Source organism: Colletotrichum lupini, chromosome 9 (genome assembly GCF_023278565.1).
Source record: "Colletotrichum lupini chromosome 9, complete sequence".
Lineage (NCBI taxonomy): Eukaryota > Fungi > Ascomycota > Sordariomycetes > Glomerellales > Glomerellaceae > Colletotrichum > Colletotrichum lupini.
The window spans coordinates 242,468-257,686 of NC_064682.1; the positions used below are offsets into that span (position 1 = coordinate 242,468).

Genomic DNA, 15,219 nt, shown 5'->3' on the forward strand with positions numbered 1-15,219 from the left:
AATGTTACTTGAAATGAAGAAGAGTAATCCAACTGATGGTTACATTGAAAGGTAAACGTGGTCGTATAAGAGGTCGTTCACGGAGTACTGCGTTCATTCTTTCAATGATGTGGAGATCGGGAGTCAATGTGTCAACCAAAGGGCGCGATGACGCGCCCGTCAAATTGCTGACCAGGAGCGAGAAACCTATTGGTTCATTCTAGGTTGTAGGAGGGAACAGATGACCGACTTCACGATTGGCGGAGTCGAGCAGTGAATAAGGCTGTAGCTCGAGGCTCATTGTAACAAACATTACTAAGTAGATTGCATTTCTTGGATATCTTGCAACAATCTGCTCGCTAAAAACAAAGGAAACCTCCGAGGTATACTACTCTAGCCTCTCAAGGCGTTAACCTCTCCGCCCGCGACGTCCCGGCCATGCTATTCGAGCGCGAACAACACTTTTCGTACACTCACATGCCCACTCAATGATGTCCAGAAGACTTGGACCCGGCGACACTCACAGGACTCACGAGGCTGATCCTGCTCAGTACACTCCCCGCCTTTCTCCGTATCCTGCTCTCCCGGACCGGAGTCGGGGCAGTCGACACACTCAAAGGACTAACTACATCGCCGTCTTCATTCTCATTCTCCGCAACCTCGCGATTCTCATCACCCTCCTCGTCCGTTCGACTGCTACCAGTCGTCATGCTCTCCATGCTGCTCCCGTCATGCTGAACCGCAAGGCTCAGCCTCGGCCTCCTCGGGCCCTCCAGCTCAACAGCCGACGCTGGTCTCCCCGTGCGAGTGCTGCCTACACCGCTGACGGCACCCTCGGCGATAGAGTCCATAGGCGGTAGTGGCTGTGCGGCCGGGCCGCGATAAGCGTCCACCGAGCTAGACGAGCTGGCACTCGTGCTGCTCAACCCGCTCTGGTGAGACGCTTTTTCACGAATCACCGTTGTGCTAAGTCGCTTCAGCCCGCGACTCCATGCCGGGTGGGACTTTGGCGAGAGGACGTCGGCAATGGTCCTTCTCTTGGCGTCGCGCATCTTGCGGGCCACAAGCTCGAATTGCTCCGCCATTGTAGGGTGCGCCATGATTTCTTCCATCGAGATTGACAGGTTGTGAGTCCCGGGAAGACCTGATTTGGGCAGCTCCTGGGTGAGAGACTCGGCGAGTTGGGATGCGGGCATCATGCTACCCCAAAGATCGTAGAACGCCGCGTTGGGAAGCTGTGTTTCGGGAACACCGAGTGACCTAGGATCTAGCACCTTTGTCCAAATTTCTGAGATGCTGAGCTGCACGGCTTTGCGGTGGTCTTCAGACATGCTGGAGCCTGCATTGGTCGGCTTCGTCTCCATGTCCAGCTGAGGCAAGGGAATTTGGGGCGGAACGGCACAGTAGTCGATCGAGGAGGGGATGAGCGGGTGAAGCATAGAAACCGAGGTGAGAAGCTCGATGCTAGAGCAGAGTGATTTTAGCGTCTCATTGGCAAACAAACTCGGGATGCGGTTCTCGCAGAAGGTGATGGAGATGTCGCCGCTGTTTGCATCTTCTTGCGTGGAAATGACGTGAAGATCGTACACGTCCCTGCTGATGGGTTCCTGAACGCTGAACTTGCACTTGATGGTACCGAGGTTGAAGACTGCTGCCTCCTTGGCGGCATCCTGATGGCGGTGCTCGACGACTGTGCTGAAGCGCGTCCAGTACGGGAGCTTGGTGCACTTCTCGACGATCTCGAGCCAGCCCATGTTCTCGAACGGAATGCTCATAACACGTTGGCCGTGAACATACTTGAGGAGCTCGAGGGGGCTGCTCAGAGTCTCTGCAAATCGGACGCGGACTGGAATGGCGTTTGATACTGGGCCAAGGGTGCCAGAAACATCGGATCCATCCGACAGTCTAAGGTGTCTTCCCTCGACAATCTCACCAAAGAGAACGTCGCCTGAGCCGGAAAGGTTAGCTAGGACCATGGCCCAAGCTGACTTGACAATAGTGTCAAATGAGATGCCCAAGTTGGCCAAGGACATAACCGAGACCTTCTGAGTGATCGTCTTGACGTTCGTGCTCATTGGCGGTGGCCTGCTGTGGGCAACAACCTGAGTCATCTTGGCGCCATCCAGCATGGAAGACCAGTGATCTTGTGCACCAGTAGCATGAGCCAATTGAGCAGAGCGCACAAAGTCAAAGTAGGTCGCCCTCCGTGGCGGACAGGACGGCGCAATGTAAATGCTCTTCAAGTGCTGCAGCAAAAGCGAGATGGAAGCGTCGTCGTACTGCGCTCCAGAAAGTCGCAAGACAAGATTGGACTGCTTTCCAGCATCGACGAAGAAGAACTTGGTCATGGGAACTTCCAAGTTGAATGAGCCAGTCTGATCCCTCTTGATCAACTTCTCCGTCATCGCCGATACCCTCCATGTCGGGACTTCGATCCTTTTGAACTCTGGGACGAAAGACTTAAAGGCAACTTGGTAGACCCGCCTCTCGTGGGAGACAAATGCGGTCCGGAGGATTGGGTGGATCTTTGCGAGACAGATGCAGACGGCCTCCAGCTTCTTCGTCTGCATTGCACCGGTGAAGCTGAAGGTGAAGTAAGTGAGGCTTGAGCTCCCTTTGAGTAGGCCGGTCTCGAGAAACTTGAGTTGAGTAGCAGAGGCTTCTGCGACATCGTTAATGGCGTCTCGTTCGACATTGAGCTTCGGAGCAATCACATCGTTGATGAACTGCTCCTCGAAAAGGATCTCCGAGGAGGATCCCAGGGATGGAACAGCATTGCGTTCCGGTTCCGCAGTCTCGAGAGCGTAGTCTGAGCTCAGTGTTACGCCTTGGCAAAGCTCTGTGAGAGTGGCGCCACGCAGGACATCCGGCAGAGCAATGATGAGTCCCTGTTTGCGGCATGCGACTACCAGTTGGCCTGCGAGAAAGCTCTGGCCGCCCAGCATAGGGAAGCTCTGATTGCCTCGAATGCCTGAAGCCTCTACTCCCAGGAGATTCGCCCAGGTCGATCTCATGCGCTCCTCAACCTGGGTCAGCGGAAGAGGCTTGATGCCCACCACGCGGACTTCATCGGGCGATGTGACCGAGGAGAGAGCCTGTAACTGTTCTTGCGACAGCCAACCGACCATCTTCTGGAGCTTGCGACGGTTGACCTTCAATGACGGTGTGACGGGAAGGTGTCTAACAGGAACAAAAATGGTTGGCATCATGTGTGAGGGCAGACTAGTTCCCAACGAGGACTCAATGAGCTTCTTCGCAATATAGGTGCGCTCCTTGGTGGTGATTGTAATCCTCGTAAGGTCCTCCGATCCTTCAAATAACTTCTCTCCAAGCTCGACAAAAGCGGCAAGGGACGGTTGCGCATCGCGGCTGATGATGGATTCAACGGCGAGATCCACGCCTTGGCCGAGACATCGGCGGAGCTTCTGCTCGACTTCAGCAACTGGAATGACTTGCCCGTTGATCTCAACGTCGTCACGGCCACTGGAGACGAAGTCAAGCAAACCATCCTCCATGTATCGGACGCGATGGCCCGTCTTGAAGTAACGTGTCCGAGGTTTGCCATCCTCGAGTGACACATCGGAGTCCTGGGGAAGATGCGCCAAGGGCTGGCCGGGGACAAATCGATGCGCCAATGTGGGACTCTCGATGATGAGTTCGCCAATGGCACCGATGGGCATCAGCCTACGATGATCTTCAGGGTTGACAATCCAGAACCTCCCGAGGAATGGAGGCGCGACTCGGGTGAGATCGGCAGCTTTCTTGACCTCCAAGACGGAAACACCAAGAGGGCAGATATCAGGAGCACCGTAGGCCAGCAGGACTTTCTTCTTAGCCACCCAGGGCGCGCAAGTATCTTCGTCCAGACGTCGCGTTCTGAAGCAGATGGTCCTCAGGCTGGGGATCGCAGCGGGTGAAATCTTCCGTGCCAGGACTGGTGTCATGTAAGACCAGTTGACTTCCATCCTTCGAGCAGCGCCGACGATATCGCTGGTTCTCTCAACGGAAGAAGGGATACACACACAACCGCCATGCACCAACGTCGACAGTAGCTCAATCAAGGCGGTATCGACATTGAAAGACGATAGCTGCATTGTACGACTCTCCTGGTTAAGATTAAGAGCGCGACCTTGTGTGAGGAATGCTGAAGAAAGGGCTGCATGATGGAAGATGATTCCCTTTGCCTCCCTGCCTCGGGACGAGCCTGGAGAAAGAAGAATGCATGCGGCATCATTGGGCGCGGCCATGGGCAAAGGCGCCTCCAGAGAGAAGTCAACTTCAAAAAGCGTATCATCCACAACTACGACTCCATCGACAATGGCCTCCAGATTCTTCCAGAGCATGTCCGTTGCGATGACGACCTTGGGCGAAAGCTGGCGGACGAACGTCTCAACATTGGCTCGATCCTCGGCGTCAATGGGAACAAAGCAGCCACCAGCCTTCAACACGGCCAGGATGCTGATGACCGCCCACTTGTTCTTGTCGAGAATGACGGGAACAGAAACGCCGGGGCGAACACCCCATTGAGTAAGATACGTGGCTAGGCGGGAAACAAGGCGGCCGACCTGTCTATACGAGAGCTCGCCATCCCAGGCGCAGATCGCCTGAGCATCTGGTCGAAGTCGTGCTTGTTGAGAAATCAGGGCGTGGACACAGCCAGGTAAAGGCTCGGTCGTATTCTCGGCTCCCCAGTCCCGGATCAGTAACTGGGCATAGTCTCTGTCGGTGAAAAGGTCGATACTGCTGAGCGCGCCTTCCGGGCTTCCGATTATGGCGACAACAGCACGCCCAAAAGTATTCGTAAGGTTCTGAGCTTGGGAAGGAGTCATGAGCCTGTGAGAGACTCCTGTGACAAGCTGACCGTTCACGAGGGTCAAAGAAAATGTAACGTCGAAGTCGGGGGTGTTGAAAGCCTGAATGCAGGAGAGCCTCATGGGGGGACGCGTAGAGCTAAACCGGCTCTTTAGCTCGTGAGGCTCTTCTTGGTATGACAGACACGTGTTGAAGAGCTTGTCGCCCTTGAGACCCAACGCGTGCTGAATTTCCGACATTGGTACGTTCTGATGCCGGCTGCAAACAGCAGAATCATCTTCGACGGATTTGAGGACTGTTGCGACGGACTTGTGATTTTCGAGCCCGACTGTACAGGCTGTGGTGTTTTCGAACGCGCCGACCGAAAGAATCAAGCCCTCGGGGGCGTTTCCTGTATCTCGGCCTGATGAGCGGTAGCCAAAGCAGACTTGGCTAGAACCGGTGAAGGCGCGTAGAACAAGCCCCCAGGCCATGCGCATCACAGTCGATCGACTGATGCCTTGCGATCGACAAAATTCGTCGATCTGAGTCACCGGCAATTCAATATGAAAGTTTGTGTGTTGCATGGTGTTGTTGTTTACTGTCATCAGGCGTGGGAACAAGCATGGCCGGGTCTCTTGAAGGCGGCCGATCCAGAAGTTGAGGCTGTTTTCTTGCCGAGCAGATGAGATGTATTGAACGCAAGCAGCATGCGATGGGTCAAGCATCTTCATAGACAGCTTGCTTGAGTTGTACATTCTCTTCAAATCCCAAACGATATTTTGAAGACTCAAGGCCTAGGGAAGTGTCAGTGGATGTTTCAATCAAGCGAGTTCACAACTCACATCACATAGGGCGTGGCTAATGTCAAGCCTCAGAAAAGTGCTCGCGTGCGACTTGCACACTGACACTCGGTGGCGCGGGTTAGACGGCGTCGGACTCATCGGTGGCAAGGCATTGAGAACAGCCACAGGGTCTGTTCCTGCTTCTGCGTCGACAAAAAGCATATCTGGTGAGCACTTCCGCAGGATGACTTGGTCGAATAAACCATTCTCGGAAATGCTGTCTATGAAGACAGTCCTCAGAGCAGGGTACTTGGCTACGATCTGCTGCCAAATGGTGCAAATTTGAGCCTGGTCGGCCAAGACTCCGTTCGGCGATGATAACTCGTAGATGGCGTTGTTGTGGCAGGTCTCCAAATCTTGGGTTTGACTGATGAGGATCTCCTGCTGCAGCGCTGTGACGGGTAAGACGTCCTCGATATCCCGAGCACTAGATAAGCCGAGTGCAACCAATCGGTCGGTATTGAGTTTCGCCAGGCCCTCGTACGTCGTGTCGAGCATTGGGACATCAGACAGAGTGAGTTCTTGGCCACGGTATCGCAACCTGCCGATGGCTTCGTATAGCAGGTGCTCATACATTTGAATCCAGTCAGCAATCTTATCCTGGTGGTTGGAGTTCTTGTTATAGACGATCTGAACGGAAGCCGAGCCTTGGTCGACCATGGCGGAGACCTCGAATAGAGCAATCCTAGACACGCTCGAGCCAATGTCGGCGGCATCTGTTGACCACAGCCTTCCAGGAATGGTGAGTTGCTCAAGAACGCCCTTCTCCCGCTCGAGTTGTTGAACCGACCCTGCATACGTGAACATGATTTCGAAAGGCCAACCTTCGGTGCTTCGAGTCGCGGCCTCGGGGCCAAAATATCGAGATGCAAAGTAGTTCCACCCACGACGAGGTATTGATCGTCTCGTATCTTTCATCTTGCGCAAGATGTGAAGGAAGTCGTCGGCCATGTCAACTGGCATAGACACAGGGCACAGTGACGTGAACCAACCGACGGTCTCTGTGATGTCAATGTCTTGACTCCAAGGTTCTCTGCCGTGCTCTTGATTCCACACCACGGGTGCTCTACGATCGTGAAATGTCTGGCTGAATGAAAGGAGGAGTGCCGCCATGTAGATATCTGACATGTCAGTCTTGAAGACCTGGTTGCATGCTGTGTGAAGAATTGCTGTAAGTTCCGGGGTGAGAGTGAAGCTGGCGACTGAGATTTCGGCGTAGGTGTTGTGTGAGTCCTCGAGACCCCAGTATCCGTACTGGCCGCTGGGCAAGTCGTAAGGCATCACTAGCTGATCCGGGTTGCTGCTGATGTATTCTTCTTGAAGCTCATTCCACCGTTGAAACGGCATGGAACGCTCAGAGAACAGTGTGCCCTCTCGTAGTAGCTCATCAAGATCATGAATGATGATGCGCCACGACATCATGTCTACGACCAGATGATGAGCGAGCAAGTAAACAAGCTGCTGGCCGTCATGAGTGCGGAAGTGGTCGACTGAGAAGACCGGCCCGGTCTCGATGTTAATGCTCGACTGTGACTGTGCGATAATGCCCATGACCTCCTCCGTCGTGCTCACCGAGTGATAGCGGAACCCATAAGACCCGTCGACTTTTGGAATGATCCGCTGTGTCCAGCCATCTACGCCAGGCCGGAAACGAGCGCGTAGCATAGAGTGATGGCCAACTACGGTAGCAATGGCGGCGTGGATATCTTCCAACGTCGAGTTGTTCTTGACGCGAAGCAATATGCTTTGGTTGAACCGGTAGCCCCCGTCTGATCCCATTCGTTGCTCGATGCGACCGCCAATGCCGGTATCGAAATAAAGCTGTTGTATTGGCGACAGCTTGAAGCCTTCCGTGGATTCCTCGTTCCATGTGTCGGTGCGGTGGTTTTTTCGGTATGCGAGTGATGCTAGTTGCCCCAAAGTAGGGCATTGGTGAACGTCCTCGGGTCTCACCGTGATGGACTCGGTCCGACATGCCGCAACGAGCATCATGGCGGAAATGTCATCGCCGCCGAGTTGACCGAATGAGAAGTTCATGCCGACTTGCCGTTGTGGTATGCGGAGAACATCGGCGACCTTCTTTTGCATAACTCGTTCCATCTCGGTCAAGGGCTCCTGGAAGAGCTCGTGAGACTCGAGACTGGATATTTGGTGATACATGTCCTCGTTGATGTTCTGAATCCATGTTTGGAGCCGTCTCCGGTCGACGGAGCCCTCTCCGTTTGAAGGCATCTGGTCAAGCACGATCCATGAGTTTGGCACAGAATGAGAACCTTCCGAGGTTTCGAGAGCCAGTCGGACAGCTGCGACCTGGCTTCCGGCGAAGTGCATCTGTGATTGGGGAATGAGTCGGATGCTGGACAGGCTGGTTTGCGATATCCGGCCCGACGCCAACGTCAAGAAGGCCACGAGCTTACCCTCTAGGAAACCAGCCTTTGGCCTGATGACGGCTGCACTCCTAATCTGGGGCGTAGACTGGATGAATTGTTCGATTTCGGAATGTGGTGATTTTATTGGTGCCGCATCGGAGCTGTTGCTGGAATCGCACGAGGAAGTTGAGCAGGCGCTGTTTCGTCTGGGACTTGAGCTGAAGACATCGGAGGGAGAGGTGCTGCTCTCTCCTTCGGAGTCCTTGTCCTTGGACACAGGCGCGGTCTGAACCAAGGGGGTGATGCAGGTCTGAAGCTCCGCCAAGGTTTGACAGCGTAGAATGTCGCTCGTCCTCAGACCAAGTCCGAGGCTCATGCACCTTTTCCTGAGGGCGACAGCTGTGGGCCTGTCGCCGCCCAAGTCTGAGAAGGAGTCGAACAATTCTATGCTATTCCTCGGCAAATTTAGCACGGTGGCAGTTGCTGAGAGAAGTCTATCTTCAACAGACTCTGTGTGGAATGACGACATTGTTGTGTCGATTTTGGGGAGTTGTTTTGGGCTGACTGAGTCTGCCATATTGGACGTGTGTGTATGTAAGTGCTCGCTCGCTCGGTCTGGTCTGAAGAAGAAGAAGGGTAGAGCTGGGTGGATAGCTTGGGAGGGGTATCTCAAAGATGCATGAACACAAATAAAGGAGACGACCGAGCAGAGGTGACCAAGTAACACGGATCAAAGGTTGGTCTCTGACGAGGGTCAAAGATGCTCAAAGGTGATGTCGTTGGTCGGACGAGATGAGCTTGCAGTCTCGAGCTTGGGGGGCGCCGATTCTGGGGGCGTGTTTGTTGGAGCCCGTCTTTGAAGATGCAAGGTGATGAAAGGGCCAACGGGCGAAGGAATGTTACACACAAAGGCCGAGAGGAAAGATGATTCAAGGGCCGGAGCAAGAAGAGATCACAAAAGAAGAAGAAGAGGCGGGGAGGTGGGAGATATGGAGGGTGAAATAATGCAAAAGAGACAGCATTCTGGCAGCTCTATTCATCCTTCAGATCCTTCCTGCTCACTACAGGAAGAGAGAGAGACAGTAAGACCAGCGAGCCGGGGGGAGCTTTGGTTTGCAAACAGACCAAAAGTCGGCAACGTAAGTACCGAGCACCGTACGGGCGAGGCAGGGCAAGACGTGAGTGAGATGCCGGTTCCTGGGTCACTGCCAGGCTATTACCATCATGTACATCGTAGACGGTAGGTCGAGCTTCCCTGGCCCCGGCCCATTCTGACGTGCTGGGGTCCAGCTTGGAGAGCCAAAGAAAGGTGGGGGAGCGAGAGGCGGTGGTGGGTAGACACGCAGACTGGGTGAGTGACTGAGCGACTAACGGGACGAAAGACAGGATGGATGAGAGAGGAAAGCGAGCTGTGAATGGTGTGTGCGAGTGCGACCACGTCCAGTCAGTTGGGTGCGTACGAAAAAGGTGCTGAGGTCAGGTATGCCGCGCCACGCCATGGCATGCCTTGTCACGGCCTGCCGCGGGCTGGATCTGCATACCCGCGTCTTGCTGGAGGTGGAACGCAACGTAGGGGCCGGGGGTGACCAGGCATCCGCGAAGAGAGACCGATATTCTTTAGTCCTGGGCCTCACAAGTAGGTACGGATACTTCGTACGCAGTAGATAGATGTTGGTGATGTGCAAAGATGCTACTCGGGAGTGGAGTGATTCGGCAGTGACCATGTATGTACTATGTACTGGACAGAAAGGTTGAGGATAGGACGAAAGACGCTTGCTCCGCCTCGTCAGTATCTTGTTTGGTCATTGTCCTCGAAAAGCGTTGCGTTGCTGTGTAAATGGCTATGCAGCCTCAGAGAGAGTGTGTTGTCCCGTCTCCGAGCCACACGGGGAGGAACGCAGCCGTTGTCTGCAATCAAACAGATGGTGGGAAACGCGGCATGGAGAGTCTAATCAGCAGGGTTGGGGCATGCCCATTTTGGATCTGGGCTGAGCCGAGCGAGACGAGAGGAGGTGTGCTGGTGCCAGTGGTGCACGGTGTGGTCCCAAACAGTCGACAGACATCTCTGGCAACGATTGCTTGGTAACAGTGGAGTAGTTTGTAGCTTGCCGCGATGGTGCGGACGTTGAAGCTCGGCTTGCGTTTGCGTTGTCTGGCGACTATATCCGTCCAGACACTGGTGATCTTGTCGTAGATGAGGAACGGAGATGAAGACAACCAGGAGGAGGAGGAGGAGGAGGAAGAGGAAGAAACGAAGCAACGTGGGTACGTATCTTTTGAAACTGCACATATCGTTGAGCTGAGTACGTACTCCTCGCTTAGCCACGGCCTCAAGCTATCTTCTTGAGCCAATCAAAAACTCAGGAAAGTATCTCAAAATGGTCAGTGCTCCTCCAGCCACACAGCACAAGCTGCACTAGCCACAAATGGAAAATCAGCGAGATTCGCGAGTTGCAGGGTGCCATTGGACATTAACAGAACATCCATCACCCGTCACCCATCAACCCATCCACCACTATGCAGCCTGCAGCCTGCAGCCTGCTAATTCCAACAAGCGCCGGGACGCTCTCACATTGACGGAACTTGGGTGCGCTGCGGCTATGCTCGTGGTGCCTTGCGTTAGCCAAGGGGGCTGAGTCCCCCCCCCCCCCTCCCCAGCTTATGGCGTCTGTTCAAGGTGACTTTGGTGGTGCAGTGCACTATGCACTACGCAGCTCGCAGGCTCTCTCCTCCTCTTCAGGAATAGAAACGGCCCAGCCCACTAATTGGTCTTTGCTTGTTTCCCGTCTACATGCAAGAACGGTAGACCGGCATCATGCTGGAAGACGCGGCCTCCAGCTGTGTCATCTCCGGTGAAGAACGCCGGTCTATCGCCGTCTCCCCCCTCGCCGAACGGGGGCTGGAATCGCTGGACAGAAGCATCACCAAAGAAAGCTTGACACGACACTTGCTTCACTGTCTCTTTCTCTCTCATCTTCGGTGTCCTGAAAAGGTAACCTTCCTTCACAACATCTCCACCAGCAATCACCTGCTTCCATTCTCACCTGTCCGAAACTCAAATCCCCAACTCACTTTCTTACCTTCTACTCAGCTCACCCGCCCGTTGAAACTCAAACCTCGCGTCCTCCTCCGTCTTACACATGCTAGAAGGCTGAAGTGAAGGTCGCCATTTCTACGCAGTCAGACTGTCAACTTTTTAAGGGTATTACTAAATGTGACCCTCCCCCCTCGGCCCCGGCCCCGAAAGGCCCAGCATAATTCGCAGGATGGCAAACTTTGGGAACCAGGAACAGTTGACTCTCGTAATCAATTCCTCCATTTTACCTTTTATCTCTCACTCTCTCTCTCTCTCTCTCTCAGCCTCTGTGTGTCCCTCAGATAACCGCTTCCGCTCATGATCGGACGGAATCTCGTGTATTCGGCACGTCTTTGCGCAGTCAGCATCAGTGGCCAGAACTCCCTCAATTCAGGTCCAACCCTGTTGCTTAATGGCAATGTCAATGAGGCCTCTCCATCTTCACCTTCATAATCCGCATCCACTTCCTGCGATGCTGTTCAATCTCCATGTTTCAACGCCTCCCACTTACCCCGGTTTTCTTTCTTGTCACTGCCACCTTTATGCCATTGAGACGTATGTGGCGTACGCGGCAGCAACCCTTCAGCCGCTTGAGGACTGCTGTCAACGTCAACCACCAACACCAACACCAAACCCCAAAGGCACGATGTTACCGTTGCTCTGAGCTCTATCAAACGAGAGCAACAGAATGTCAGGTACCGTGTACAAATGGCCCCGCGAGAACAAAGCACCCTATACCGCCTCACAAACCCCCAACACTCAGTTCACCACGACTCCAACAGAAACAGACCAGCAAGAGAACTTTCGTAGCGGTGGCAGCAAAAGTCGACGAAAATAATCTCCAACGAAACACGCGTGCAAGCTCATCTGACCCATCTGACCAAAAAGTTTCACACACAGGTAGGCCTGAGACCGAGGCAACAGAAGAAGGATTAAAACAGAAAAAGACAGCCAGTTGAGCAGAGCTTCCAAGCTTACCCACCAGCTCTAACCCAGCGAGCGTCCTCCACCACCACACGGGCCCAATTCCCCCTTCTAGCTTGACACTCCCGTCCGACATCGACTCTCGGGCTTTCGCCCTCTGCTCCATCTCCCGACGGCGGCAGGGGCTCCAGAGATCCATCTGCATTGTTCCTCCCATCTTGCGCAGAGACGAGGCACCTACCAACCCAGGTGACTAATAGTAAATATCATGAAGCGCCCCCAAAACAGGCTGATCGCGAAGAGAAAGGGGAAACCCCTGAGACTGTAATCAGAACTCTCACTCGAAAGGAGCTTCCAGGATTGGTCTCGGCCATCGTCGGCCAACCTTATGATAAGCAGCACATGCCCCAAAGAAGAAGAACAGCATCAACTTTGCTCAAAAAACTTATCCTTGACACAAGCTCGCCACATGATGGGCAACTGCCAAGCTACATGGTAGGTCGCCGCCCCAATCCGACGGACTCGTCGAACCGATCGGTGTCTCTGTCGTTTAAATCGTCTTGAGCTGAACTGATTGCTTGTACAAGCGAGTCAGCCGAGGTCCTGTTCAGTCCTTAGTCCCGCGTCCTCGGTCGTGAGCTTGTACACGGCCGTGTAAGTCGTGTTCACCCTCGTTGCAATGATGCCAAACGCCTGCTTCATCCTCATAGGATAATAAGATTCATGACATACGAATGAGATCTCAAGGGACACCCCAGACCATCATTCATCCACTTCCATGTGCGACTTGACCAACCCGTTAGCGAGAGCATACCCAAATCCTTCCACTGTCGATCTCTCAGTGCCTTCCGGCTCCCGCACCTCCGAGCGCATCCGTCCTCCTGCCCCTTCACCTCCGCCCCGCTCCCACACGGAAGTCCGGCGGTCGCCATGTGTACAACCCGTACACAAGTCCTCCCTCTGAACAAACCTCGCAAAGGCACATTTGACGTTCATCCACACTGCACGCTTGAACTGTGTCGTATTTCATCCAGCTAGGCTCACATGTACACGCGACACCGACTCAGCACGTACTACTGTCTAGCCCCCACGTAACTACGAACAAGCCGCTTTTCCCGAATGAGTTTCCCACGCCAAGCGGCAATCTCACGACCGCCCCCGCGGAAGCGCGTAAAAGCAATTTGAACCAAGTGGTATCTCGCCAGGCTTCCGCGGTAAAGGGCGGTTATCGAGTGCGTGTGTGTGCAGTGCGCCCGCCGCGTTGGGGGTTTCCTACGGCACGATCGAACCGCCCGAGAGAGGGTCAGGTAAGCTGCCCACTCGCGGGAGGGGACAATTGTATCCCAGTGCAGGGCTGACGGGATGGACACCGAAGATCGACGCAGTCAGACGGCGCAGCAGTAGCATTGAATTTGATAGGGTGTGTATAGTGTCACCCTACGTACATGTACGGTGACGGGGACGCGCCTGGTTGAGCAATCAGATCGTCGGGTGGAGTTGTCTTTGCAATCGCGAGTTCTTGTCATCGACCACGGGTTCATCGCTGGGTACCAGCAACGGTGATATCGAGAGTATTGAGGCAGTCACACTTACGATTGCAGGAAGCCATGATGAAAATCGGTCATGTTTGCTGTCTGCATTCGACAGGGGGCAATGTTGTCTCTTGGACAACATGGTACTTCATTTGGGTTGCTAATATCAACGTGGTGAAACCTCTCATTCCTGTCTGTTGCGGGAATGCATACACTCTCATCTGAAGCACAAGCTTGCCCGAAAACGCTCCAGCCCGGGTGGAAACCACATCGGCTACGAAATAATGGAGTTAAGAGATGATGTCTCAGGGCGCAGATTATCTCGACTATGAATAGATCCCAACTGGCGAGGTTATAGATTGTCGTCCTGCCGACAAAACCACAGGTGCTGCACATCTCCTTTCCTCGTGCCTTATTCATGACGTCCGTTTTGTAAAGCTATTGAGGGTCATGTCCCACAATCCCGGTTCATCTTGGCTGGGAGCATTGTCAAATGATGCAATATCGATGAATTGACAAACAAGTTTGCGGGACCTGCAGTGCCCCTCTGCTGCTCCTCCCGCAGTATATGCAACCTTCTTTGTGGCCAACCCGGGTTCTGCTGTATTCTCTATCAAGATCAAACCTGTGGCTGAAGAACTTGCTGCAAAGAGGTACACATCCAGATGTTTGGTGATGGGAACATCGAAGCCAAAAGCAGACATATTGATTGATCATGTGCCTACGCAACAATGGCCAGTTTCTCCTATCTAAGTTCACCCAGAGATTCACGAGACTGAAAATTAGTTTCCTCAAGTATATTCGGCATCTTTCCACGATCAGAAGGCACTTTACTTCTAGTACGTCTGTCATGCTCGAGCGTCCCATGGGCAGTCATACATCTATTATGAATGTATCCATTTAGAAGCCAACCATTCCCGCCGAATTTCGTAAAAACCACCCCATACTGCCTTTATTCTGGCGCTTAAGTGGCAATCTCGGTCGGCAAATCATCACTCATACCTATGAGAGATCCTCGTAGCCCGTTATGCTCGGCAGCATTTCAACCATGGACTTGCTGTAGATGGCTTGCGTCGATGACACAGCAGGTCGATGGATTTCGAAAACGACACAGATACCTCTCATAAATAACAGTATAACTACCATTGAACATATAAAAATAGTGTCTCTATGACGTTTCATACTACTCAACTCATCACTTCTCAGCAGGTCTCTCGCAAGTTGCAACCCAACCACCCACATTCGGAATCGTGATGTCCAACTCAACCAACTCAACCAGTGTAACTTATGGGCCTAGTTCCCAACCAGTCAGATCCTTGGGGCACTAGGTAGTATAAAGGATGTTCAAGCGGTTGGTAACCCAGCGGTGGTGATTCTCGATATGTATGCTGCAGAGTTGTATCCATAACTTACTAGGTAACCTAAGAGCACCGCGGCCGCATCACAGCGGTTGATAGAGACACATCCTTGACGAAGGCCACAACTTCAAGTCTAACCGCTTCTCCCAGGCGGCTAAAGAAGTCGGGGGTCTGGCTATGTGTTGGTGATGTTGGTGATGTTGGTGAAAGCAGTAGTTGGAAGTCTTCTCAGCAACCAACAGCCACACTTGCCATGATACGACCATGCTCACTTTGGCCTCAAAGCATCCCGTTCGTCTGACCAACTTCAATCTTGTGAGTTATTTCTTGTCGCTCGTAATCAGT

General features: G+C 53.4%; 3 protein-coding genes across 3 annotated transcripts; 1 reads left to right on the plus strand and 2 right to left on the minus strand.

Annotated features, from left to right (window-relative positions):
* Nucleotides 1-372: 372 nt before the first annotated feature.
* Nucleotides 373-8,561, minus strand: CLUP02_15987 (AMP-binding enzyme; the record flags this gene model as incomplete). Its single annotated transcript, XM_049294911.1, has 3 exons — nucleotides 373-420; nucleotides 504-5,531; nucleotides 5,616-8,561. The coding sequence occupies 3 exons, from the start codon at nucleotides 8,559-8,561 to the stop codon at nucleotides 373-375; spliced, it is 8,022 nt and encodes a 2,673-aa protein (XP_049152058.1).
* Nucleotides 8,562-9,351: 790 nt separating this feature from the next.
* On the minus strand, nucleotides 9,352-9,483 carry CLUP02_15988 (uncharacterized protein; the record flags this gene model as incomplete). Its single annotated transcript, XM_049294912.1, has 1 exon — nucleotides 9,352-9,483. The coding sequence occupies one exon, from the start codon at nucleotides 9,481-9,483 to the stop codon at nucleotides 9,352-9,354; it is 132 nt and encodes a 43-aa protein (XP_049152059.1).
* Nucleotides 9,484-9,821: 338 nt separating this feature from the next.
* Nucleotides 9,822-14,269, plus strand: CLUP02_15989 (uncharacterized protein; the record flags this gene model as incomplete). Its single annotated transcript, XM_049294913.1, has 26 exons — nucleotides 9,822-10,004; nucleotides 10,082-10,108; nucleotides 10,179-10,245; nucleotides 10,307-10,365; nucleotides 10,405-10,593; nucleotides 10,643-10,762; nucleotides 10,791-11,140; nucleotides 11,232-11,286; nucleotides 11,345-11,420; nucleotides 11,490-11,755; nucleotides 11,824-11,884; nucleotides 11,949-11,960; nucleotides 12,024-12,233; nucleotides 12,292-12,479; nucleotides 12,603-12,638; nucleotides 12,732-12,764; nucleotides 12,827-12,908; nucleotides 12,964-13,000; nucleotides 13,069-13,177; nucleotides 13,233-13,291; nucleotides 13,360-13,404; nucleotides 13,461-13,555; nucleotides 13,632-13,690; nucleotides 13,744-13,818; nucleotides 13,875-13,939; nucleotides 14,041-14,269. The coding sequence occupies 26 exons, from the start codon at nucleotides 9,822-9,824 to the stop codon at nucleotides 14,267-14,269; spliced, it is 2,787 nt and encodes a 928-aa protein (XP_049152060.1).
* Between the last annotated feature and the right edge of the window lie 950 nt (nucleotides 14,270-15,219).